The sequence below is a fragment of the Bubalus kerabau genome, chromosome 20, assembly GCF_029407905.1.
Source record: "Bubalus kerabau isolate K-KA32 ecotype Philippines breed swamp buffalo chromosome 20, PCC_UOA_SB_1v2, whole genome shotgun sequence".
Taxonomy (NCBI): domain Eukaryota; kingdom Metazoa; phylum Chordata; class Mammalia; order Artiodactyla; family Bovidae; genus Bubalus; species Bubalus kerabau.
In genome coordinates, this window is record NC_073643.1 from 22,722,742 (window position 1) to 22,748,254 (window position 25,513).

Consider the following 25,513-nt stretch of genomic DNA (forward strand, 5'->3'; position numbering starts at 1 on the left):
TGACTTACAGTTTTAAAATTTTAGTCACCATAGACTAAGATGTGCAGGAAAATTGTGGTATATAGGAGGACCTCAAGAATTATTCATTTATGTATAATTTCAACCCGCAGTGGCTCATGTTCTACAATTCCTGAGATTCATACTATATTTTTTCCTTACCAACAGGCTTTATTTATGGGCACATACCACTTACTAGTTAGAGAAGGAAATGGCAACCCACTCCACCACTCTTGCCTGGAAAATTCCTTGGATAGAGCAGCCTGGCAGGCTACAGTCCATGAGGTCGCACAGAATCGGACACGACGGAAGCAACTTAGCACCACTTACTAGTATTCAGAGAATGGGTACAGGAAGGCTTCCAACCTACAAACACCAAAATCCTCCCCATTTTAACACCTAAAATGTCACTACTGGCAGTTAATTCTTTAAGGCTAAGCTACATCCTTTTTCTAGATGGTCTTTTAAAATATAAATTTATTCACTGGGAAAAGTAGCACTAAGACATTGGCAGCTCAATGTGAGTAAATGTCCCAAATGTTTCCTGACAAAAGGAACCAACAAAGGTAATTCTTTGGGAGGAGAGCGAGAGCCCTGAAATGGAAGAGGTTTCCCAAGGAGGATGCCTGATCAGTCAAGACAAACTTTCCCCCAATATGCTGGGCTGGATCAGTCCTGCATTCCTGCATCAAAAAGCTCAGTCATGCTGTGTAAGAAGAGTTCCATTTACTGAAAGAAAACTGGTCATAATCCTAGCCACTGGGAACTATTTGGCCACACTGTAATAAATCCAAAAACTAAGCTGAAAGATTGTATGGAAAAATGCTGTGTGTGATCACTTTCAGCCGGCCAAGTGAGGGCCACAACTCTAATAAACTCAATTTAAAAGGAAGAAGCATCCAAGTATCACTTGTGTTGAATCAAAGGGATGAGCTGCTTTTTTCTTAATTGAAATTATACATCCTTTTTTATTCATGAAAGTCCAGTAATAATTTAAATTCTCGAGTCTTCACTCATGAAACTGTTTGCCTTTCAGAATGGACAAGTAGACAGTTCTGTTTAAAATGCCACCTCTTTCAACCATCTGAGTTGAGTGCTACTCATTTAACCTAAATCTTCTACTGCCACATTTTACTAAATTACTTCTGACTGCAATGTTCAAAGTATTAGATACCCAAAGGGCTCAGAAAATGAAATGTGTTCTTTCCTGTTCTAAAGCTAAAAATTCACCCACACCAATGGCAGATTCAGCTTCTGGAGAAGCCCACTTCCTGGTTCATAAGACACCCATCTTCTCACTCTGTCCTCTCATGACTGAAGGGGCATGGGAGGCCTCTGGGATGTTTTATGAGGACATTAATCCCATTTGTGACAGCTCTGCCTTCATGACATAGAGACCTCCTAAAGGCCCACCTCCTAATACCTCCTAATCATATACTCAAGATAATGTTTGTAGAATAGAGTGGAATAGAAGTGGAATGCAAGGCATGGAAGTCATGGAGCAGAGAGGACTATAGTCCCAAAGATACTTCTTGTAGCAGTGTTACTTCCCAGATGGGAATATCTTTACCCATGAAGTCATACTTGGGCAAATAAGGAGTTGTATCAGAATCAGCACACAAAAGTTAAGAAGTCTGATTACATTAGACTTGGAGAAATGATGTGACCAACAATGCAATATGGAAAATAAACAAGAACAACATTGCTCTTGAGTATGATAGCAAGCAATCCAGTAGTTCCTTTGCCTTACTCAAGTAATTAGGCATCCGATCCCTTCACATCGAAAGCACTTCTCTGGGACTTCCCTGGCAGTGCAGCAGTTAAGACCCTGAGCTTCCAATGCAGGGAGCACGACTTCAATCCCCAATTGGGTAACTAAGATCCCACATGTTGCGTAGCACAGACAAAAAAACCAGAAAGCAAGCATTTCTCACGGACCCTCTTACTGTCTACACATATTTTCCAGGTACATACCACATAGCCCCCTCATGCATTCACACCTTCCCCAAAGTCTATCAGCCAGTCACACAACCTATACAGAGAATCACTCGTGCATTCTACAATTATTGAGTTTGCAGGATGTTAAAGGTCCCTTGCTATTGTGAGACAACACTACTCAGAACACAGGCTTGAATGACAGAGAAATGGATCTGAATTCTGGCTCCAGCCCTAACTAGCTCAGTGTCCCTAACGCAATTTTGAACCTTTTTGTATCTCAGTTTTCCCATCTATCAGCTGAGATTGAAAACCACCTACCTCATGGACAAGCCACAATATGTATTATTGGGCATAGTGCACAGCCCTCTTCATAGAGGTAAAGGGAGGAACACGTGAAACATCAAGTACCTGACTCCAGGTTAGCTATCCCAACTGTTAAATGATGGTATCATTCCAGGATGAGTCAGCTGTGGACCTGCCCTCCAGGAGCTTACAGTCAAGAATGGGAAATGGTACATCAGTAGACAGAAAGTAAAGCACGTATGACAATTGTCGGTGTAGATAAGTGATAATTGAACCTGGGAAGGAGGGAACTCTTCCAGCTTAGAAGACCACCCTGCAACTTTTTATTTACCATTGAAACATTTCTGAGGCATAAGGGATTCTGAGTAGCTACATACCAGCCTGGGGGCTGCCAAAATCCAAGGGGAAAAATTTAAGAGGCTGAAATCAATCATTGTGAATCTCTACATTCAGCACAAAGTTCATCATAATGCAGATGCATGAGCACTCTGTCATGTTCTGATGTCCATCACATGGGGACACATGCAGCAATGTGGTCTGAACACCCTTTGGTTAAAACTTAATTTATTCCTAGAGACTCACAGACACAGAAAACAAATTTATGGTTACCAAAAAGGGAAGGGGGATTAGGAGAGCAGTAAAGTAGGAGGTTGGGATTAACATATACACATTACTATATACACAATAGATAACTAACAAGGACCTACTATATAGATTGGGGAACGCTACTGGTATTTTTTTTAATAACCTATAAGGGGAAAGAATCTGAAAAATAGATATAGATATATGTGTAAACAAATTGCTGTGCTGTATATGTAAAACTAACATGATATTGTCAATCCACTGTTTCAACTGAAGACAGAAAAGTCTAAGGAAACAAAAAACTTAAAAAACAAAACTTACTTTATTCTTATTAAGGACCCATCATCACATGCCTGACTTTGTATGTAAAACTCTCTGCCCATCAGAATGAGGACTCTCCTAATGAAACTTCCTCAGTAGAGGGACCAGGTAAGTCAGGATGGTCAGCTTAGAAATGCAGTTGCCTAATCCCGCTTCAGGGTGACAACCTCAGCCTTCCTTGAAGGAAGAGTTCTGAGGAATGACAACAGGGCACACGGAAAAAGTCAGAGACAAAGCATGGCTTTAAACTCTAGTCCATGGAATTAGGCTCCTTTGACTCTTAACAGACTGGCTTAAGATTTATTTCAGCAGAATATGGAAGGATATTGCTCTATTTTCATTCTCCTCAATATGGAACTTCTTATGCATTACTAAAATACAAGAAATCTAGTTACATGACAAAAATATTTCACACAGCAACTGCCCTTAATAATAATATGCTTACGGTTAGCCATTTTATTACCTGATAATTACCAGATCATTAGAGCAAATAATATATCATTGTGGGATAAACTTATGGCAATAATTTCACAGAAAAGAATTTTTAAAGCTCCCTCAAAGTTACCAGTAGGCCAGGTGTAGAATTAGCTCTCAGAGGAAATGAATATAAATGTACTTTCAAGGAGTAAACATGAATGCAATGACATGTATAACTAAGTCTGGATCATGAAATCAGAAAGAAAATGGCTGGAAGGATCTGGTGCAACCTCATTTTACAAGTAAGGACAATGAGACCCAGATAGTCAAGGGAGCCCTACAGCTCAACAGAGAGAATTAATTTAAGTAACGTCAGCACTGCAATGGATTCTTCATCCCTTATCACAAAGCTCTTCCTTTTTATTGTTGAATCTTCTCAATGCAACATTAGAGTTGATTTTCAAAAACTTTATTAACTGAACTATTGAGGAAATGCAGAGAACTGGTTAATTAGACTCTCAAACTAAAGCTGGATTTGGACCAAAAACTAATTTTTCTTTTTTTGGACACACCACCCAGCACGTGGAACTTCTCCAACCAGGGATCGAACCCGTGCTCTCCCTGCAGTGGAAATACAGAATCATAACCTCTGGATACCCAAGAAAGTCTCCAAAACTAAATTTTCTGACTCACAATTTTATATCCTGTCTGATCTCCGTTCACCTGATTCTAAGCAGTGCGTCAGCCTAGAACACATTGCCATCAGCTCCATGGGGCTCTGTCATGTTTCTGATGGCAAATTAAACATTCCTTCCTGCGGGACTTCCCCCGTGTCCACTGTGTCCAGTCACACTGGACACTGTGGGTCCAGTGGCTAAGATTCCCCACTCCCAGTGCAGATGGCCCAGGTTTGATCCCTGGTCAGGGAACTAGATCCCACAGCTAAAGATCTTACAGGCTGCAATGAAAATCATACACCCAGCGCAGCCAAATAAACAAATTTTAAAAAATTAAAAAACACGTCTTCCTCAAATAGGCCTTTCCTACACTCCAAGTCACGGAAGCTTCCCTAACTTCCTGGAGCTCTGACTCCCTGGTGAAATACCACGTCTGTAATTATTCATTTAGTATTTGTTTTTCCCCACTAGACACTGGTCCTCAAACTCAACCATCCATCCAAATACCCTGGAGAGCTTGCTCAAACAGTTCAGTCAAACATTGCTGGACTCTACCTCCTCTAGGTTCTGAATCCAATATGGGCTGGGGCCTGAAAAACTGCATTTCAAACGCAGTCCCACATGATGCTGATGGTCTGAAGACCCCTTTAAAAACCATGAAGCTATAATTCATTATCCCTTTCATGTTAAGCTTGTATACAGTGTTTGTTGGCATTTGCAGCTTTTTTCCAAAGTACTTGTTTTTATAGCTCTAGCCAACTACTTTGTCTCCCATTTTGTATAAAGCCTTTGCTATACATACATACATACATACCATTAAGCTAGACTTTCAGACCCCATGGAGGGGCCAGGGCTGTCTCATTCATTGTTGTATTCCTAGTGCCTGGCACATAGCAGGTTCACAGAAAAGAAGTGATAAGCAAACAATTTTCCTCTTTGGGGCAAAAATGTTATGACTCCATAAGTCTAGAATATAGTATGAACAGTAGCTTAGTCGGGTCTATAGGAACTTTAATATCACTGCAATTTTTCTGTAAGTCTAAAATTATCCCAGAATAAAACATTATGTTTATACACACAGTCACCAAGGATCAACAATGATTCTAGGGTGAATCAGGCAGGACCTTAAGACACATGCTGGATATTTCCCTTTTCATTCAGTTTCAGATATAAATTGATTAGAAACTGATGGCTTTTCCCAGGTTCTCTTCTTGCTGGAGAAAACAGGCTGCAGTCAAGTGTTGAATAATTAAACATTCAGGGTTGGCTGGCTTTGGGTAAATAGCTGTGGCATCCTTTACCTGTAAATGTGGCTGACTCCTCTGATTTCCACTCCCCAGGACCAAATAAAGAATGGATATGCACCTAGGTGAAGCTTTCTGTTTTTTTAATGGAAGTATTCTAATCACCAGCAAATGACTTCCTCAGTGCCTTTTGAGAGCGTGCAGGGCCTGGCAAATGCAAAAGCTGGGACAGCAACCACCTGTTAGATGATGTATAGCAGCAGTGCCCAACATCTGGGACTTAATGGTTGATGATCTGAGGCGGAGCTGATGCAGTAATAAAAAAAAAAAATAAAGTGCACAATAATGTAACGTGCTTGAATCGTCCTGAAACCATCCCAGTCCATTGTAAAATTGTCTTCCGCGAAACCAGTCCCTGCTGCCAAAAAGGTTGAAGACCACTGATTTAAAGGCTCTAGGAAGGCCCCTTGGCTTCTAAATATCCCAACCCTAACCTGCCACAAAGGGGGGATTTCCTCCAGGAGAGAAACGATCCTTGGCTTTTCAGCCTTGCCTCTCCCCAAGACCTCTGGGAAAAAGCCATCATTGCAGCATTTCCAAACATGACCCATCGTTCTGGCCCCAATTAGAATGTATCAGACCCCTTTCTAGTATGACAGCCAGTGTTAGGAGCCATGACAAAGCTGTGTTTGGAAACGGGGACTGCAACCGGCAGCCTCAGGGCAGGGGACAGCTGTGGGAACCGGGTTGCTGGGGAAGAGGCCTGTAGAGGTCCTGCAAAGGAGGAACCAGCTACATGATGCATATCTGATTTTGAGCCAGCCTGGGGACCCACCATGTACTTTCAGTGGATCTCTTCCACAGAAAAGATATGAGACTTGCTCTCTTGCGCTTCGCTGGTGGCTCAGATGGTAAAAAACTCCGCCTGCAATTCAGGAGACACAGGTTCAATCCCTGGGTCAGGAAGATCCTCTGGAGGAGGGCATGGCAACCCACTCCAGTATCCTCACCTGGAGAATCCCATGGACAGAGGAGCCTGGTGGGCTACAGTCTATACGATCGCAAAGAGTTGGACACGACTGAGTGACAAACACACTTTTCTTTTCACTTGCTCTCTTGGTCCTTTTCAGACTACTTTAACAAAATACCAGAGATTGGGTAGTTCAGAAGTAACAGAAACTAGTTTCTCACAGTTCTGGAGGTTTGAAGTCTGAGGTCAGGTTGCTAGCATGGTCAGGTTCTCTGTATTTTGAGGGTCTGCTTCCCCATTCAAAAATAACCTCTCTCTGTGTCTTCCCCTGGAAGAAAATGCTCCCCCATTTTTATATAAATGCACCAATCCCATTCATGAGGGTTCTACCTACCTGCATGACCTAATTGTCTCCCAAAGGCTCCATCTCCAAATATTATCACCTTGAGGATTAAGTTTCAATATATGAATTGTGGGTAGACAGACATTTAGACCATAGCATTAACCTTCAACTCAGACAGAAGGCGAAGCACGGAGATATTCTTAATTATAGTCAAAGAGGGCCTGAGGCTATGCTAGGCATAGTATCAACATGTCCGTGCCTTTACCACTGTGCATATGGTCATGAAATCATCTTAACACCCCTATGAGGCAGCTGTGAAAAGGGAGCTGAGAAACCAGGGCTTAATGAAGTGATTTGGTCAAGCTCCTCCACGGGGTAGGAGGTGTAACTGGAATCTAAACCTGGGCCAATAACCATGCACTGTGTTTTTTTCTTTGCTACTCTCCCCCTAAGGAGGGGAAGCCAGCAAAGGAAAATGAGGAGGAATGTCTCAAAATGTGTGGCATAGCAGAGGCTGAGAAAAGAATGATTAAAGAGGGGAGATAAACAATGCGGATAAGTCACCAAACAAGACAGAAAAGGGCTACTAGACGTGGTTCCGTGGAGGTTGTTGAAGGCAAGTCCAGTTTTCTTGGCTGTGTTAACACTGAAGCCCAGCTGGAGGTGTTAAAAGAAATGGGGGAGGTAAATCCAGGGTGTATGACTCTCAAGATGTTTGCAATCAAGTGAGTAAGATGCATAAGGTGGTGGCTGGAGGAGGCCTTGGCATCAGGGGAAGACCGTTAATTTTTAAAATGTGTGATAGCTAGAGTTCATTCATAAGCTGCAGTCAATAAGCCAGTAACAGAGGAAAATGATGCAGAAGACAGAAGAGAGATGCAGGAGCATTCAGGGAGAGGTCAGCCTTTATTAGAAACGGGGACATTCCTTCCAGGGGAGCACAGTAAGACAAAGTGGGTGGGTAGGGATGCAGGTAGGTTTGCGGGCTGGGTAATAAATGGGACCATCAAGCCTTTGATGACTTTTTAAAAGTCATCTTTGTTCTGGTGTCCCAAGATGTGATAACTATATAAACAGTAGAAGCACAAAACACAGAAAAGATTATTTTTCTATCTATAAAACACATTAAATCTCAAATGGTCCAAAGTGCTCCTTTCACAGAAGAGGTCCAAAGGAGCTGATTTGCTCACAGCACAAAGATTCTTAGTGAACAGTGATGATGCTAGAAACCAGGGTATCAGGTTATTAATCTTTTTGTAAAACAACAAGCTGTTCCACTCCCTGCCTTGGATTTTCATAGCTGAAAAGTTCTCTCAGTACATTTTAAATAGATAACATATCAACTTATAGTCCTCAATTCTTATCCCCACATTCCTGCTGTAGATCAAGTCATGGGGAATTAATCTCTGTACATAAATGCACCAAACTATGCAGCTATGATGGGAGAAGGTGGAGACACGAAAGACGACAATCTGCAGAAGATCTCAATTAAGACTCCCAATAATGGGTAACTAGGTGTTGGTGGAGCTGTCTGGATGAAAATATTGCCAACACGGATATTTTTTTGCACTCTCCCCACAGACTCCTTAATAGCGATGCTATGAATATTTGACTTGAGAAACAATATGGGCTGGAAATACAAACCAATATAAAAAGAGGCAAAACTGGCCACCAGAGAAATGATCCCTGGATTCTTCTGAAAGCTGAAGCTATCTGCCCCCCAGTAACACAGCAAGCCAGCGACTTCACCAGCAGAAGCTAAAGTGAGGGATTTGACCTGTCCATACCCACTGCTTCTGGCAGGGCACCTGGCATATAGAAGTGCTCAGAAAGTGTTTGCTATTGTGCTGAGTGAAAAAGAAAAGACAAAAACAGTTTCAAAAGGTTCTACACAGTATGGTTCCATTTATATAACATTCTCAAAATTATAGAGATGGAGAAGAGATTAGTGGTATCCAGGGCTTAGGGCTGGGGGTGGGATGTATTATGAAAGTGCAGCCTGAGGGAGTTACCGGGTCAGGAGGGGAGCGCTCTGTACCTTAATTGTGGTGGTTACCGAAATCTCAACAGATGATAAAATTGCATACATAACAATGCATGCACACACACACACACACAAAGGCATGTAAATCCTGATGAAATGTGAATAAATCCCGAAGAATCTACCAATGTCACTTCCTTGGTTTTGATGTTATGTTGCTGCTGCTGCGAAATCACTTCAGTCGTGTCCGACTCTGTACGACCCCAGAGACGGCAGCCCACCAGGCTCCCCCGTCCCTGGGATTCTCCAGGCAAGAACACTGGAGTGGGTTGTCATTTCCTTCTCCATATGTTACAGTTATGTAATTTGTTATCATTGGAGCTGAAGGTACACAGGTCCTCAATGTACTATTTTTTTTTTCAACTTCCTGTGGGTCTGTAGTTAGTGATGAAGAGTTTTAAAGAACAACTGATTTTCATTCTCTACATGTGTTGCCTTAATTCTTTTAACTAGAATCCTCATAAAAATTCCTTGACAGGTATTTTAAGCCAGCTCACTCAACACTTAAGGAAACTGAGAAATATTTCATAGTGGTTAATAGAAGAATCTCTGGAATCTAACGACCTGGATTCTATCTAGCTCCACAACCACTTATTAGCTATTTAACTCTGGGCAACTGACTTACTCCTTCTGAGCCTTGGTTTCCTTGTCTAGAAAACAATGACATTACATATTCAGCTCAAGGCACAAAGCCAAGGATATGATAGTTCATCAACATGTTAGAGGCTATGATTCACTTTGCTGCACTGCAGAAAACACAACATTGTAAATCAGCTATACTCCAACAACATTTTTTTAAAAGTCACCTGCATGGACGTAGTAGAGCTGAAAATCGAATGTAGATCTGATTCCTAAGCCTGGATCTAAATTACCATACAATACTGCCTCCTGCTTAAATGGCAAATGAAGAAATGAATGAATGTGGTGGTTATCCAATATTTCAAACCCTTTTCCCCAATACGCATGCATCTATTTGCCCTCTGTGAGTCACAAACTCCTCTGTATTCATTTCCTAGGGTTGTCACAACAAAGTATGACAGACTTGGTGGCTTCAAACGTAAGTTGATTCTCTCCAACTCTGGAGGCTAGAGGTCTGAAATCAAGGTGTTGGCAGGGTCATCCACCCTCCAAGACCCATGGGAGAATCCTTCCTTGACCGTTCTAGCGCTGGTGGAGGCCATCCATCATTGGGCCTCCTTAGCTGATAGCTGCACCGCTCCAATCTCTGCCTCACCTTCCATGGCCATCTTCCCTCTTCTGCTTTTCTCATAAGGACACCAGTCAGACTGGATTAAGGGCCCACCCAACTCCAGTATGGCCTTCTCCTAAGCTACATCGTAGTTACATCGGTGAAGACCCTACTTCCAGGGACTTCCCTGGTGCTCCAGCGGCTAAGACTCCGCACTCCCAATGCAAGGGGCCCAGGCTTGACACCTGGTCAGGAAACTAACATACATGTTGCCACAACTAATCATTTGCATGCCACAACTTAAGATCTTGCATGCTACAACAAAAATCAAAGATCCCACCTGCTACAAGTAAGACCCAGTGCAGCAAAATAAATAATTCTTTTAAAGATTCTATTCCCAACTAACATCACAGATACCAAGAATTAGGACTCCATCATATCTTTCAGGAGGGGAAACCATTCGATCCACAAAAGCCTCCAAGATGGTTTCAAAGCAATTTCAGACTCCATCTGCCCCCTTCTCCATCCAGCATTTGAAACTTCAGCACCCCTACTCTGATCAACACAAGCTTTCTGCAGTCCACTGCTTATTAAAACATTGAGAGTGTTTATGAAAGTTTTCAGCACAGATGGGCACTTCTCTTCAAGAGCAGGTTCAGCTTTCTAGCACAAATCCCACAGGCATGAGGCAGGGAGGGTGGGGGGAGGGCATTGTGACCTGTTGTCATTTCAAACCACTTAAGTGATCATTTATGGCAGGACATAAAAATGATCACTGTTTTGAAAGACAATAAGCTAGTATTCCAGGTAATGATACCTCCAGGCTAACTCATTCTTTTTCAGGAGTTTTAATTATCAGGATGGGCACACCGGTGTGTATTCAATTCTCTGTATACTAGAGATGGTGTCTGGGAAAGATGAATGCCACCCCCTTTTTGGCTATGCTCAGCTGAATGGATTGTTCTCATTTTCCCTCTTCCCTCATCAGTTGATAAAATCAAGAGCAGGATCCAAAACAATATGTACCCACACAGGACAATGTATCCTGGTGCCTGTGGGCAGAAACAGGGCCCCCAGTTACAGAACCCAGGTTCCAAGCCAGCCTCCATCCCATTCAGCACATTGCACCACTACTTCTGGGATTCTCGTGTCCCACGGAGGTGACAAGAATAACTATCTCCTTGGGGTTTGTCTACAGGCGATGTGGCATAAGGACTGATGTTAAGATCTCAAGTTCAAAGACATTTAAAGAGAAAAAGGAGGTATAGCCTCAGAGAGCTGATTCATTTCTCCCATCCAAGACTTGTAGACAAGCCATTCCCAGTCCACTTCTGCTCAGAAACAAAAGCAAACTCCTCATGTCAAGGAGGCAGGATCACTGCCTTAGGGAGAAAAAAAAAGGTATTTCTATAACCTACTTCAATTTTGCAAACACTTTCATGTCTTTGGAGGGGCCCAACCACCTGGGAAGCAAGTATTACTGTTCCTCCCTCAGCGACTGAGTTCAGTCTCACATTCAGGACTGAGCTTTCTTTCACCCATCCATTCTTAGTATCTAGCACCATGCCTAGCATCCAATAGATGCTTAACAAATGGTAGCTCAATTGGTAAAGAATGTGCCTGCAGTGGAGACCTGGGTTCGATCCCTGGGTCAGGAAGATCCCCTGGAAAAGGAAATGGCAATCCACTCCAGTAATCTTGCCTGGAGAATCTTATGGACAGATGAGCCTGACAGGTTACAGTCCATGGGGTCACAAGCGTCAGACATAACTTAGCGACTAAACCACCACCATCCAAATAATTATGCAAACAATACATGAAAACTGGAAGCCCTATTTACACAGCAGCACATAAACTACAATGGCTACCATCATTAAGCACTTGCCCCATGTCAGACACCACACCAAGTGCTTTTCTTGTGAAGTCATGTAATCCTCATGTCAAATCTCAGATCCAGGCACTATTATCCCATTTTGGACAGGAGAAAACTGAAGTTGAAAAGTTAGAAAATTGCCCCAAGTGACGTAAGTGACATGTAATAAATTGCTGAAGTTCAATCCTGGGTTTGCTTACTCAAATCCTCTGTGCATACTTACTCTCTACTCAGTAGTTTAACATTTTCAAAAAGACAGAAGTTCCTATGTTTCCCTGTGGTTATGTTCTTCAAGGGGCTTCCCTGGTGGCCCAGATGGTAAAAAACCTGCATTCTGCATTCCTTTTACTCTTGTGTCCCCTGATAAAAGAACCTAGGCTCAACCATCGCATAAAAACCCGTTCTGTTTACCTCAAAGCTCCAGGTTTGCCTGGATCCACACTCTGCGAACCTTGCAATTAGCCAAGTAAAACAAACAAAACAGTCTCATCACCGTTCGTCTTTTCAAATGACAAGATGCAGAGTGACAACTGTCGGGTTTGCCTTCTGCTGCAGTGAGCCAGGTACCAGTAGAGGGACTGACTGACTCCCGCACTAGCTGGCCTATTCTTGGATAGATTTTTTATAATAGTTATTGACTTAGGGCAACCTAACAAAGTGAATATCTGGCATTTTAGAAACCAAATTGGGCATTTATTCTGATCATTAATATGAGGTCTCTTTTATTTTTTTGCATATAGATTTAATACAAATCTTTCCTGTAGATGGATGGGTCTATTGTATGTTTCTTCTAGGATTTTCTCATCCCTACCTACTCCTCCAACCTCAGCCCCTTGCTCAATGGAACTCTGCCTGCTGCTACCTCCACCTCACTTTGTCCACTGCCTCCTATTTCAGCGTCCCCCAGATGGAAAAAGACCAAAGTCTTGCGTCACTCTTAGAAGAACGTCACCAAGGAGAACTACATAGCTAGCATTAAACTATAATGTGGTTACCTTGTTTTTGTAGCATAACACACGGTCGCTTAAGTCCACGATCACTTCACTTTCTTAAGAGCCAGAGAAAGGCAGTCTCTATGATGTCAACTATCCCCTGAAATAAACTGGAATATGCTGTATCACACTGAGTAATCATCCCCTGAGGTAATAGAGTCTTGCATGCAAACAGTTGCACTATCTCCCGGGAATATTAACCTGTCCTGTTAATGGCAACATCACCCCTTCAATTAGCCTGAGTTTCCCCAGAAGTCTTCCTTGGTGGCTCAGATGGTAAAGAATCTGCCTGCAATCCAGGAGACCCAGGTTCAATCCCTGGGTCGGGAAGATCCCTGGAGAATAGAATGGCAACCCACTCCAGTATTCTTGCCTGGGAAATCCCATGGACAGAGGAGCCTGGCAGGCTACAGTCCATGGGGTGGCAGAGTCAGACACGACTAAGTAACACAACGCTTTCCCCCGAAGCAGGCCTAAGGCAAGGACTCAGATGAATTCATTCACTTGGGAACCATTGGTGATGGAGTAGAGAAGAGAAGCAGGAATGAAAAGGAAGAAGTTCAAGGTGCCCTTGGGAGCCAGTTACTGCTGTGGACAACTGGAACTCAAGTTCAAGGCCAGCTCTGGGAGTCAGGAAGGAACAGGCCTCAGACTTTCCCAAACAACAAACAGGGCTGCTGGGTACTTATTCACCTACTCTCAATCATGCATTGAAGATGGCTTCTAGACCACCCCTTCAGTGCTGCTGGCTTGCCCCCTGCCTCACCACACACAGACTAAGCAGACACTCTCAACAACATCCCCTCCAGGTAGAGTCATAGGTGTGCACAGGTGTTCTGTATGTAGAAGTTGGCACCAAGAGTAGATGTGTGAAGCACAGATTATGTCAGCTCCATCCTCAACATGCAAATTATGTCACCAGCAAACACAATTATGTCACCTAGGCTAAAAGCTAGGAAGGCTCTTTCCAACCAGTGTGGTTTATCTTTTCCTCCAAATAGGACATGTTGCCTCCTACTATTTTAAATGACCTCAACAACTCAGATTCCACATCACAAAGACAAAACACTGTGGAAGGGTACCCAGTTCCCATCCCACAGCTATATATTCAGTTAGTAGTGCTCACCTCAGGTCTCAGCCTGTAGCATTCTTGGTGGACAGGAACGTCCAGCCTCCTGGCCATTCAGGAGACACCTTATAACAGAATTCTTTGAGAGCACATTTTCTGATATTATGTGGCCTTCAGCGGGGCAGCAGCACCCTGAGGAGAGGCTATTCCTCAGAAGCAGCAGGTACATAATCAACAGCACTTCACTTTCTGTTTTGAGGGTTTTCTCAACAAGTCTCCATTTCGGTAATGAACTGCCTAATCCTGATCATTTTCCCCACAGAGCAGTGATTAAGTCTGTCACCCTTATTATTGTAGGAGGGGTGTCTTGTTCCCATTAAAATGACCTCATTGCTGCGCCTCACAGGCCACTGCAATTACATGCTGAGTCTTTGTGAGCTGAAAAGCCAAGTGGAGATAACTTCACCTTTCTTTTCTACTTGTGAGTAAATGCAGAAGTTTCCGGAGAAGGCAATGGCACCCCACTCCAGTACTCTTACCTGGAAAATCCCACGAATGGAGGAGCCTGGTAGGCTGCGGTCCATGGGGTTTCTAAGAGTCGGACACGACTGAAGTGACTTAGCAGCAGCAGCAGTAGTTTCTGGCCAAGTTCAAGAGTCATTGGTCTCTCTGGAGCTCAGCACTGATGTGTTGGTGAGGGAGGAGCTGAGAATGTATGGAATTATCAGCACCAACTCTAGTTTTAATGAGAAAACTCTTTGCACGCCTGTAACTTCTCAAGATTAGCCAACCAGCTACGGAGAGCACAGGAGGGTCATTCTATTTTTCTAATGTGAGTATTCAAGGTGCCCTGAGATGGCTTCCATAGTTCTAACTAGATAATTAAAACAAAAACATTGATTATTTGCAAGCGTAGGGACATGCCTGACCAGTACCATCTCAGTAACACTGAGAATTACCATCAATTCATGGCTGCTGGGCCAGCCCATACTGGAGAGCCATATGGATGACATTACAAACACTAGCACTCATAGACAGTTTAATTTTTGATAAAATTATCCTCTTACTTAAAAAAAAAATGGGGGAGGGGTGTTTAATGATCTTATTTTCTGGAAATATGTCAGCTAACTTAATCCTGCCACATACAGAATGGAGGGTTCAGAGGGAAAAAAGACCAACAGGATGAGCCTGACCCTACCAGCCAGAAGAGGCAGCCAAGAACCCAAGTCACATGAGCTATGCCTCCTTGACAGCTTTGGATTATTAAGAAAACAGTTGCCAAGACAGAAACTAGTAGGCCAGACAATGCACTGTCTTTCCAATGGTTAGAGTGTCCCATGAAAAACCCACTTGACAGAGCCACTCTCTTTCAGTGCTGATTTACAGAGCATCATTCCCAGGGAAAAAAGCAGTTAAGTTTAATTTATAGTAACCAAGGGCTAACCAAGGAACAGGAGTCAGCAGCTAGCTGGCACCAGAGTGAAAGATGCACTCAGCTATTCATGTAAATCTTTCCATTTTATTAACCACCAAACATCAAAGACAACCAGCTGCCCAGCAGATTATTACTACTTTGCCATCCTATCAAAATGACATAGCCATTCAAATCCCCCATGATCTAATGTCTCCTGTCCTTGCTGAAAGGGACTCAGAAGTCACGTAGCCCCTTCCTGTGGGTTCACACATAGGAAAAATGATGTTCCAAATGATCAAGTCATTATCCAAGATCAACAGGCTAGTTTGCAGTTAAGTACTATTAGAACTTGGGGCCCTAGCTTTAGCTTAGGTCTCTTTTCCACCACTTTTAAAGGCCAAGAACTCTGAATTTGGGGAGATTACTACTGACCACACCAGCCAGAATTTATGCCTTCAAATTGTGGTGCTGGAGTAGACTCTTGAGAGTCCCTTGTACTTTAAGGAGATCAAACCAGTAAATCCTAAAGGAAATCAACCTGAATATTCATTGGAAGGATTGATCCTGAAGCTGAAACTGCAATACTTTGGCCACCTGATGTGAAGAACTTACTCATTAGAAGAGACCCTGATGCTGGGAAAGATTGAAGGCAGGAGGAGAAGGGGATGACAGAGGATGAGATGGTTGGATGGCATCACCAATTCGATGGACATGAGTTTGAGTGGACTAGGGGAAATGATGAAGGACAGGGAAGCCTGGCTTGCTGCAGAGTTGGACATGACTGAGCAACTGAACAACACCACCACCACCAGCCAGGGTCATCAGTAACATATAATGAGCCAGATCTCAAACCACATCTTGTGGATAAATTAGGAACATCCAGAGGCTTCGTTAATAACACTCAGATCCCCAGGGTTCTCCTGGGTACACTGAAGAAGTAACTTAATAAGCAAAGTCACTGTGAAATAAACATCCATTGATCTTTTTCTCATCAGTGTGGTAATATACGAGGCTACTGAGGGAGACTCTGGCTGACTTCCAGGAGAAAATAAGTCTTGGACTTTACCTGTTTGAGAACAGAGACAGGACCCAAGTGATCTCCAGACATCTCTCCTGGTTCTAAAGTTCTCTAAATTGAATTTATATATTTCAAGGCTGAATCAGAGTAGCATTCTTGTAATATAACTTCATAAAAATTTTACCTTCTATCTCTCTAACTCTTCACTGGTTACAAAATATGTTCACTTATATAAAGTCTTTACCTTCTAGTAACTCTTTGAGGGTACAAAGGCAGGAATAAAATATTTTGAACAACCCTAGGAGGGAGAAAAATATACAGGTGAAGAATGCCAACTCAGCCAAACTAACCAGGTTAGAACCCATACCCCCAACCACCATGAGAGCACGTGGGACTCTCTCACTTCAGGACACTAGCCAACTTCTCTGATCACCCCAGGCTCAGGTACCAGGGAACAGAAGACAGCCCTGATGCCCCAGAGCCCCTGAAAATTATTTAAATGGGCCACCTCTAAGCCTGCCTACCCTGCCTCACCTGTTCGTTTTCCCAGAAACCACAGTCAAAGTGTCAAAGTTTTCACAATAGTTCCTTCCTTTCCTTCTGTCTCAACTGACCCTGGTGCTTCCCTGTGTTCCCCACACACACTCCATGGCAGGACAGGCCCTTCCTCTTAGGGGTAAGATCAGTAATAAACTATTTTTTCAGTGGCAATCATCTCTCGGTCTGTTGGCTTCACTCTACCTCAAATTTTTCTATTCCTAATTCATAATTTAGGGCTCCTCCACCACCTTTTACCCACCCCAGCCCCAGCAAAGGTGAGGTCACACAGCAGATGCTCAGTAAGCAGCTATCATAGTATAGACTATGTGTCAACCTGGTTAGACCACAGTGCCCGGATATTTGATCAAGTGTTATTCCAGATGCTTCTATAAAGGTTTTGATTACCATTTAAATCAACCAACTTGGAGTCAAAGTAGATTTCTCTCCATAATAGGGGTGGGCCTTGTCCAATCAGTTGAAAGCCTTAGGAAAACACTGATCTTTCCAAAGGAAAAATAAACTCTACCATCAGACCATTTTTGGATTCAAACCCACAACTCTTCCACTGGTCTCCAGCCTGCTGAACTCCCCTGCAGATTTTGGATTTGCCAGCCTCCACAAGCACAGAAGCCAATTCTTCAAAAGAAATACACACATGCCTTTTTTTTCCCCCAAATTTCAAGAGAGGCCAACTTTACTGATTATAAGCTTACAATTAGTATTACATAGAAGCACTTTGGGGCTTCCCTGGTGACTCAGATGGTAAAGAATCCACCTGCAATTCAGAGGACCTGGGTTCAATCCCTGGGTTGGGACGATCCCCTGGAAGAGGGCATGACAACCCACTCCAGTATTCTTGCCTGGAGAATTACCATGGACAGAGGAGCCTGGCGGGCTGCAGTCCATGAGGTCACAAAGTGTCAGACACAACTGAGCAACTAAGCACAACATAGCACAGAATCACTCTTCTATTGGAATTTTTTTAACTTTTTATTTTGTATTAGAGTATAACCTATTAACAATGTTGTGATAGCTTCAGGTGGACAGCAAAGGGACTCAGCCATACCACACATATCCTTCTGATTCTCCGGACAACTCGGACTAATACAGTAATGGTGAGATTTAATGTACAAAATGATGTCTGCTGTGAATAAGAACGCTCATAGCAGCACTTCTTATGATCAGTAAAAAAGACCCAAATGGTCATTCGTGGTGGTTTACATAAATAAATACTGCTGCTCTCATCACAGGGACTATCAGATAGTGAAGAAAATAAATAAGCCACAGCTACAATCAACATAAATACATCTTTTAAAAAAAAAAATGGAAGTCTTGGTACTCCGTGACAACCCAGTGGGGTGGGATGGGGTGGGAGGTGGGAGGGAGGTTTAAGAGGGAGGGAACATATGTATACCTAAGGCTGATCCATGTTAATGTATGGCAGAAACCAACACAATATTGTAAAGTAATTATCCTCCAATTAAAAATAATTTTTTAAAAAATAAAATAAATCACAAGCAAAAAATAATGGACATCTTGCAAGTATATTACTGACCAAGTCAATATGAATCTACAGTGCTAGAAGTCAGGACCTGATCACTCTAGGAGGCTGTCCAGGAAGAGCTGGGGACCCCTGGGTTCTTTTGGAGTGCTCCCTGCAATATTGTTTCTTGATCTGGGGGTCGGGGGTCAGCAACACTTGAGAACCAAACAGTGAAAAATTGTATTGAGCTGCATATTGATGATGTGTGCCCTTTCCTGTATATACGTGACCTTCACAAAAGGTTGCAAAGAAACAATAATAAACTAAAATGATTTTTTAACATTATTCCACTCTGTGACCGAGATCCAAGATATAGTAGACATTTGTATATTAGAAACTCAGCAATGTAGATGATAAATGTAATGTTAAGCATGAAAATAACCTTATATAACTGAATATGTTAGATGTTTTGTAAATGAAAACATGTTATAGCATCTAGCTCATGTCTCTGGAAGTACTGAGAGTGCTCAGACTCTTGAGCCGCTAAAATCATCCCACCAGGTACATGACGTGATCTTCCCACCCACCCATCCACAGGGCACAGAGTCCCACAGAGAACTGGCAGAATCACCCTCTTAGCATCTAGGTTTTCTCAGGAAATGGAATTCCCCACTGTAATTATCTCAAGTGTCTCTAGCTGAGTTGAATAAATTAGACATGCAATCTGTACCTCATATTTCAAGAACTGTGAGTTATTCCACAAATTTTAAAAAAGAAAAAAAAATAATGCAAAGACAAGAAAACTAGAAAATCACTGTGTAGCCCAGACAGTGACAACAAACCTGCTTGGATTTGGGACTTGGAGGCAGGGGAAGTGGTTTGGGTGTTCTCTTTTTTAGCAGCTGCATGTTGACAGTGGGTTCACTCAAGGGGGGTGTTGTTACTGTTCAGTCACTCAGTGGTGTCTGACTCTTTGCAACCCCATGGACGGCAGCACACCAGGCTTCCCTGTCCTTCACCATCTACCTGCGTTTGCTCAAACTTATGTCCACTGAGTCAGTGATGTTATCCAATCATCTCATTCTTTGTCACCCCTTTCTCCTCCTGGTGTTTGGGTTGAAAACGCAGTCTTCAGTTATCCTGTGGGAAAAAGGAACTGTGAGCCAGAGGTATGAGGACCAGTTAGCCTTTATTCAGACCCTGGGCTCTGCAGGGTGTGGGGGATGCCTAGCACCTAGACCCGGAAATGCTAGCACTTGGCTGGCCAAGTCTCTTAGGATCAAGTCTACCTGGCTTCAGCTGCCCCCACCCAGCCTGGTCCAGCTGCCCCTTCTCCTCTGGGAGACAGGGTGTGCACCTCGGGGAGCTATGGGGAGGCACCGGGAGTCCTGACCTTCCCACGTTGGGGCAACCTGTCTTCACTTGGGAGGCTAGAACATGGCAAACTCCTGCTCAAGACGCAGTTCTCTAGGAGGTGTTTCCAACCCTCCCCAGCCTCCACCACCCCAACTCCCTGCTCTGAGCGCCTGGAGGGCTGACTTCCGGGTCTGGATCCCCACTCGCTTCGTCTGCCTCTCTGTCTGGGTGGGTGGGTGGGTGGATGGGTGTGTGTGTGTGTGCTGTGGGTGTGTGTTGTGGGTGTGTGTGTGTGTGTGTACATGTCCCTGCATTGGTGTGTGTCTCCTCCCCTTCCTGGTTCCCTCTAACTTTGCCTCCCTGTAACCTCTCCCTCTGCCCTTCTCTGTCTCTCCCCTTCCCTCTTTCTGTCCCTATGTCTCTCCCTCCCACTCTGTACCCCGGCCCATTAGATTCTCTCTCTCCCTTCCCTCATGTGTCCCTCTCTCTGTCCCTGCCCCCATCCCTCCTCTGACCTTGGATGTGTCAGAGTCGTGGCTGCCCCTTCCTCAATTTCCACATTTATTCATTGAACATTCTATTCCCATAACACCTGCAAGCCACGGAACAATCTCCACCTAAGAATGATCTGTTAAGTACTATGAGCTCCTTGGCTGAAACACAATCACTCGAATCGCACCTCCCTCCCATACCTGCATCTCCACCTACACCCTCCATCTGTCTGTCACCCCACATCTGTCTGTCACCCCACATCTGTCTGTCTCCCCAGCCCATCTCCCTCGCCCCCTTCTATTCTTCTCCCATATCTCCCTCCTCTTCTCCTAGGCTCCTCCTTTCCTGCTCATGTCAACTCCCCACCATGTACCCCCACTCTGCACTGCCCCCTCCGTGGCTATGATCACCTCCTTCTGTCTGTCTCCATTTGTCAGCTTTGAGCTCTCAGAATTCACTCTTCCTACAGCAAGAAACATAGATCTGTAGTCGGTCTTATATCGTTTACCAGCAAGGAAAGAGTCTCCCTCTCTTGAATTCAGTAGGAAAAAAACCTAGTGGAGAATTAGGATTGCTTCAACCCAGACCAAAGTCCTTTCCTTTAGGCCAGTTACTGTGGCTGAAGAGGGGATATCCCCCATACCCTCATTTAAATTTTAAAATGTGTTCAAATTAAATGCAAATAATCTCAAGATGACTTGGCATTCTTATTAAATTTCAAAGCTACCCTATATAGAACAAGCTCCAGATGGAGTTTATTTACCCTTATCTGTGTGTCTTGCAAAGACACAGTTCACAAACCCATCAATCTATTGGACTGTAGAGCCCATAAGACAGGGCTGTGCCTGTCTGCTTCTCTGCTATATCGCCAGCACACAGCCCAGGGATGCTCATTACACGTCTGAATAAAGAAATAAATACACGACAAATGATGGGGTAGATAGATGATCAACAATAATTTCTTAAGACAATTGAGAATGTCTCTTCACTAAAAACAGACTTCCTTCTCTACTCACAGATACATCCCCATACTTCACCCAACCAAAGAGAATTGGAACTTAGCACTTCTCCATTTTTCTATCAACCACCACTCCCAGATGCAGCGTATTCTGGGGACCTCCCATGGCATGCTAAGCCACAGGGAACCTTGCCCTCCCTCCCACACCTGCAGCCCTTTCTTCTGATTCTTTTTAGGACCATCTTCTACAAGAAATCCCAAGTGTCAGACCTAGAAGGTCCATGAATGAAGGAAACAGCCCTGGTTTCCACCTGCCCACGCTGACCCAGCTGAAGAAGGCTGAAGCTCATAACAAATGAAGCATCTCCCATCTGATTGCTTCCTCACTGCCTATCTGACCCAGGCTCAGGAAGCAGATGAAAGTGAGGACAGGATCATTAGGAATCAAATCTGTACAAATGAGGTTGCTTACAGCAGATTAAAAAAAGCAACTCAGGGTCCTTTTTCTGGGTATTGCATCATTTCTCACAAGGCGTCTTTGCAAACAGCCCCTAATGATAGAGCGGGCCTCAGAAGAACCACATGAAACTGAATAAAACATCAGTGCTGGGCCAACAGGGTTGATCGTGCATTTTAAAAACCCCAGTGTGCAGAGAACAGAGAATTGGCTCCGATCAGCCAGACACATACAGCCTTTTTTTTTTTTTTTTAAGCTAGATGAGACCTTCATCTTTCAACTCACCTCAGGGCTTTTGTATTTAAAAACCAGGCAGGAACACAACGAAAACACAATTTGTGCTCCAACACCAGATCTTTTTGATGCCCCAGCCAATCCTAACCTTGAATGTGTCCGAGTTGTGGCTACCCCTTCCTCAATTTCTACATTTATTCACTGGAACATTCTGTTCCCATAACACCCGTGAGCCATGGAACAATTTCCACCTAAGAATGATCTGTTAAGTACTAAGAGCTCCTTGGTTAAAACACAATCACTCAAATCATGCTCTTGAACGAGTCATCAAACATTGTGAAGCCTCAGTCTTCCTGTCTATGAAACGAGAATAATACTTCCTACATCACATGGTGGCTCATGTTCATTAAATGAAAACAAATGGGTGAACCACCTCACCCAGGGCAGTGTATCACTTATGCCATGTATTTAAATAGTATTAGTTCCCTGTGTATCCTAATCAAAACAGAGAAAACCAGAACCCCCTATTTCGTGATTGCCTTTCAACACAAATGCACACACTGCAAGCCCTAGGAGACAGCCCCCCAAGCTGGAGAGATGGACCTTCAATACAGACCCTGTACACGGGATTTCATTCCCCACACCAGCTGCATAGAGATTATAGCCAGAACAAATGCACCAGGAACTCCATTATCCAAAGTCATGGGACATACTGATGAGGCGGTCAAAGTAGAGCGAAGAAGTAACAGAAAGTGGCAACCAAGACAATGGATGAAAGAGCCAGGTCACTTTTTTATTTAAAAAAAAAAATCCAAAAGGCAAAAAAAACCAGGAGGATGAAAAAGGACAGGGTACAGGGACATAATTCCCCATGTGTTAGTCCAGGTCCTCAGAAAGGCAGCACCAAGATGGGAAGAAGCACCAAGATTTCTACGAGGGGACATGATTTATGTGAGAAAACAGGGAAGGGGGCTAGAGAAGATGGGGGAATTGCCAGACTGCATCACAGAGAAGGAGAGAGGGCAGGAGGGTTGGTGTGCCACGTCTTAGCCTCTCAGGGAGGTTCAGCAAGGTCAGAGGTCACTCTATGAGAAGTGGGGGAAACATTCTCACTTCCATCAGTCAGCATTTTTGACCAATAATAGATAACAGCGTCTTCCTCCCTTGCACACTGGCCTGTCTCTACAGTGCAGGTCACACTCTGAACAAACGGACAAGAAATAGAAATATACCACAAAGGGACTTGGAAAGCTTGTAAGCCAGGTTAGAAACCCATGATGCTGGTTCCAAAAGGAATGGTGAGGGGAGGTCCAGGGATACCAGTGAGAGAGGCCTGGGGAAAGAGGCAAAGGGGCCAGGGTGTGCTCCTGTCTTGATCTGGGCCCCTCAGAGCCTGAGACAGGGGTTGATTGGCAGTTGATTTATTTGGAAGATGAACCAAGGAAGTTGGCAGGAGGGTGGGAGGGGATGAAGCTAGGAAAATAGGCAAGAGACACGAATGTAAGGGTGTGCTATTGAGGTTGCTAGAGGCAATGGAATCTCAACTCCCCCAGGACCTGAATACCCCAAAAGTGTCCCCTAAAGAACCATAGTCTAAAGCATCTACCCACGGGCTCTCTTCTCACTGTTTGAGAGCTGTCTTGAGGAGTTACTCCTCCAGTCTTCCAGGCTGGAAAAAGCCTAGACAGAAAGCCAACTCTTAAGTGAAGACAGTGCCAGGGGTTTGCAAGCCTGAGCATGCCTGAGACCACACATCACAGCTTCAGGGCAAACCAGAGATGGGCCCAGAGGTGAAACCCAAAGGCCACAGCTCCAAAGGCTGTCCCACCAGTGCCAATCCTACGATACCACATTTAACCGTTTAGTTATCTGTGCCCTCCCACCCTGATACCCCAGAGCATTTCGATTCTGCCCGATTTCGAGGTCCATCAACCCAGAACTCAGAGGAGGGTGAAGAAAGTAGAACAAAGCCAGGCCTTTCCATTTCCCAAATCCTCCTCCTCCCAGTAAAGCCCTCCAGAGGCAAACTCACCCCGCTCCATGAAGGATGACTCTCAGAGACGTGGACCTTCAGGTGGGACAGGCTCACAAGTCCTGGCTGACACCACAGGGACCTCTCTGCTGCAGGTAGGGTCAGCTATTGTCGCAACTCAGTAGCTCAGGTCACTGGCCAAAAAACCTACATCTACATTCTAGCTTCACGCCTGTCTCGCCGCCACAACTTTCAGACTAGTCGAGTCTGCCTCCACCTGATGCAAATATCTAGTAATTAAGCCAGCAGCCTTCAGCCCAAGGTGTGTATCAGAATCACCTGGCGGGCCCAGGAAGCATCCAGAGACCTCTGCTTGCTGAAATAGGAAAAGGAGGACCTGAGTCCTGATTGGTCCCCTCAGGAGATTCTGAGGCCCATTGAAGTGTAAGAACCACTGATTTCAGCCTGGACCACAGGGTCTCAACAGCGTCGGTGCATTCAGCTCTCCTGGGGATCCCGTTCAACTGCTTCAGCAGCCTTGCTGTGAAGGGCGGGTCTTCACCAGGTGGGTCTATGGCTCCGATAGGCGTCCATGTGAGACCAATACAACCGGTCCACGGTCCAGCTTTGAGGAGTCAGAGCTCCGATGCAGAACTTGCTGATCTCAAGATGGCTTCACAGAGGATCTGCAGGAGTTCCTGGGATCTCAGGATCTCAGACTCTCCTGGGTCCTGTTTTTCCCTGGTCTCATGGTTCCCCACAGAAACCAATCCATGCAAGCATCAGTGATTTTTCGGCTATCGGTGGAGAAAAGAAAAAAATCTTGCTATGCTACTGCCTTTTTTGGAAATTGAATAAGCTGTAGTATTTAAGCTAACATATCCCAAATATTATCGTTTTATCAAGTAATCAATATAAAAACTATTAATGGGAAGATCCCCTGGAGAAGGAAATGGCAGCCCACTCCAGTACTCTTGCCTGGAAAATTCCATGGACTAAGGAGCCTGGTAGGCTACAGTGCATGGGATCGCAAAGAGGCGGACACGACTGAGAGACTTCAGTTTCAGTGATATATTAAACTCCTTCTTGTTTGGTTTTCATATTCATGCTCAGTCACTAAGTTGTGTCTGTCTCTTTGCCACCCTATGAAAATGATAGCCTGCCAGACTCCTCTGTCCATGGGGTTCTCCAGGCAAGAATACTGGAGTGGGTTACCATGCTCTCCTCCAGGGGATCTTCCCAACCCAGGGATCAAACCGGGGTCTTCTGCATTGGCAGGTGGATTCTTTACCACTGAGCCACCTGGGAAGCCCTTTTTGGTATTATTAATACATCTTAGAAATCCAGGGTATAGTTTGTAATTACAACCTGTCACGTTCCAAGCAATAGCTGCATGTGGCTGGTGGCCACAATATTGTATAAGACAGTAAGTACCTTCTTACTCTCTGGCTTATATCACAATCGAGAAGTTCCTTTTCAACCAACCTATGTGCTTCTTTTCAAGCATCACACAGTCCTGGTCCTTAAGCCAAACCTCAGCTAGAGAGAGAACAAGAGCTTCAGATCTCTGAAGACACGTTCTTTTTTTGCATCTGGCTTTTCAGTGGCATCCAAGGAAGTCCAGGGTGACCAA

At 44.1% G+C, this 25,513-nt stretch overlaps 1 protein-coding gene across 1 annotated transcript in view; it reads right to left on the bottom strand.

Moving 5' to 3' along the window:
• Positions 1 to 24,474, bottom strand: part of LOC129635521 (uncharacterized) — a 410,165-nt gene extending 385,691 nt beyond the window's left edge. The window contains exons 1-3 of the mRNA XM_055558589.1: positions 24,443 to 24,474; positions 24,220 to 24,256; positions 23,941 to 24,045 (exon numbers count right to left, since the gene is read on the bottom strand). Coding sequence (XP_055414564.1) covers positions 23,941 to 24,045; positions 24,220 to 24,256; positions 24,443 to 24,474 — 174 coding nt within the window. The remainder of the gene's footprint in view (positions 1 to 23,940; positions 24,046 to 24,219; positions 24,257 to 24,442) is intronic.
• Positions 24,475 to 25,513: the final 1,039 nt, after the last annotated feature.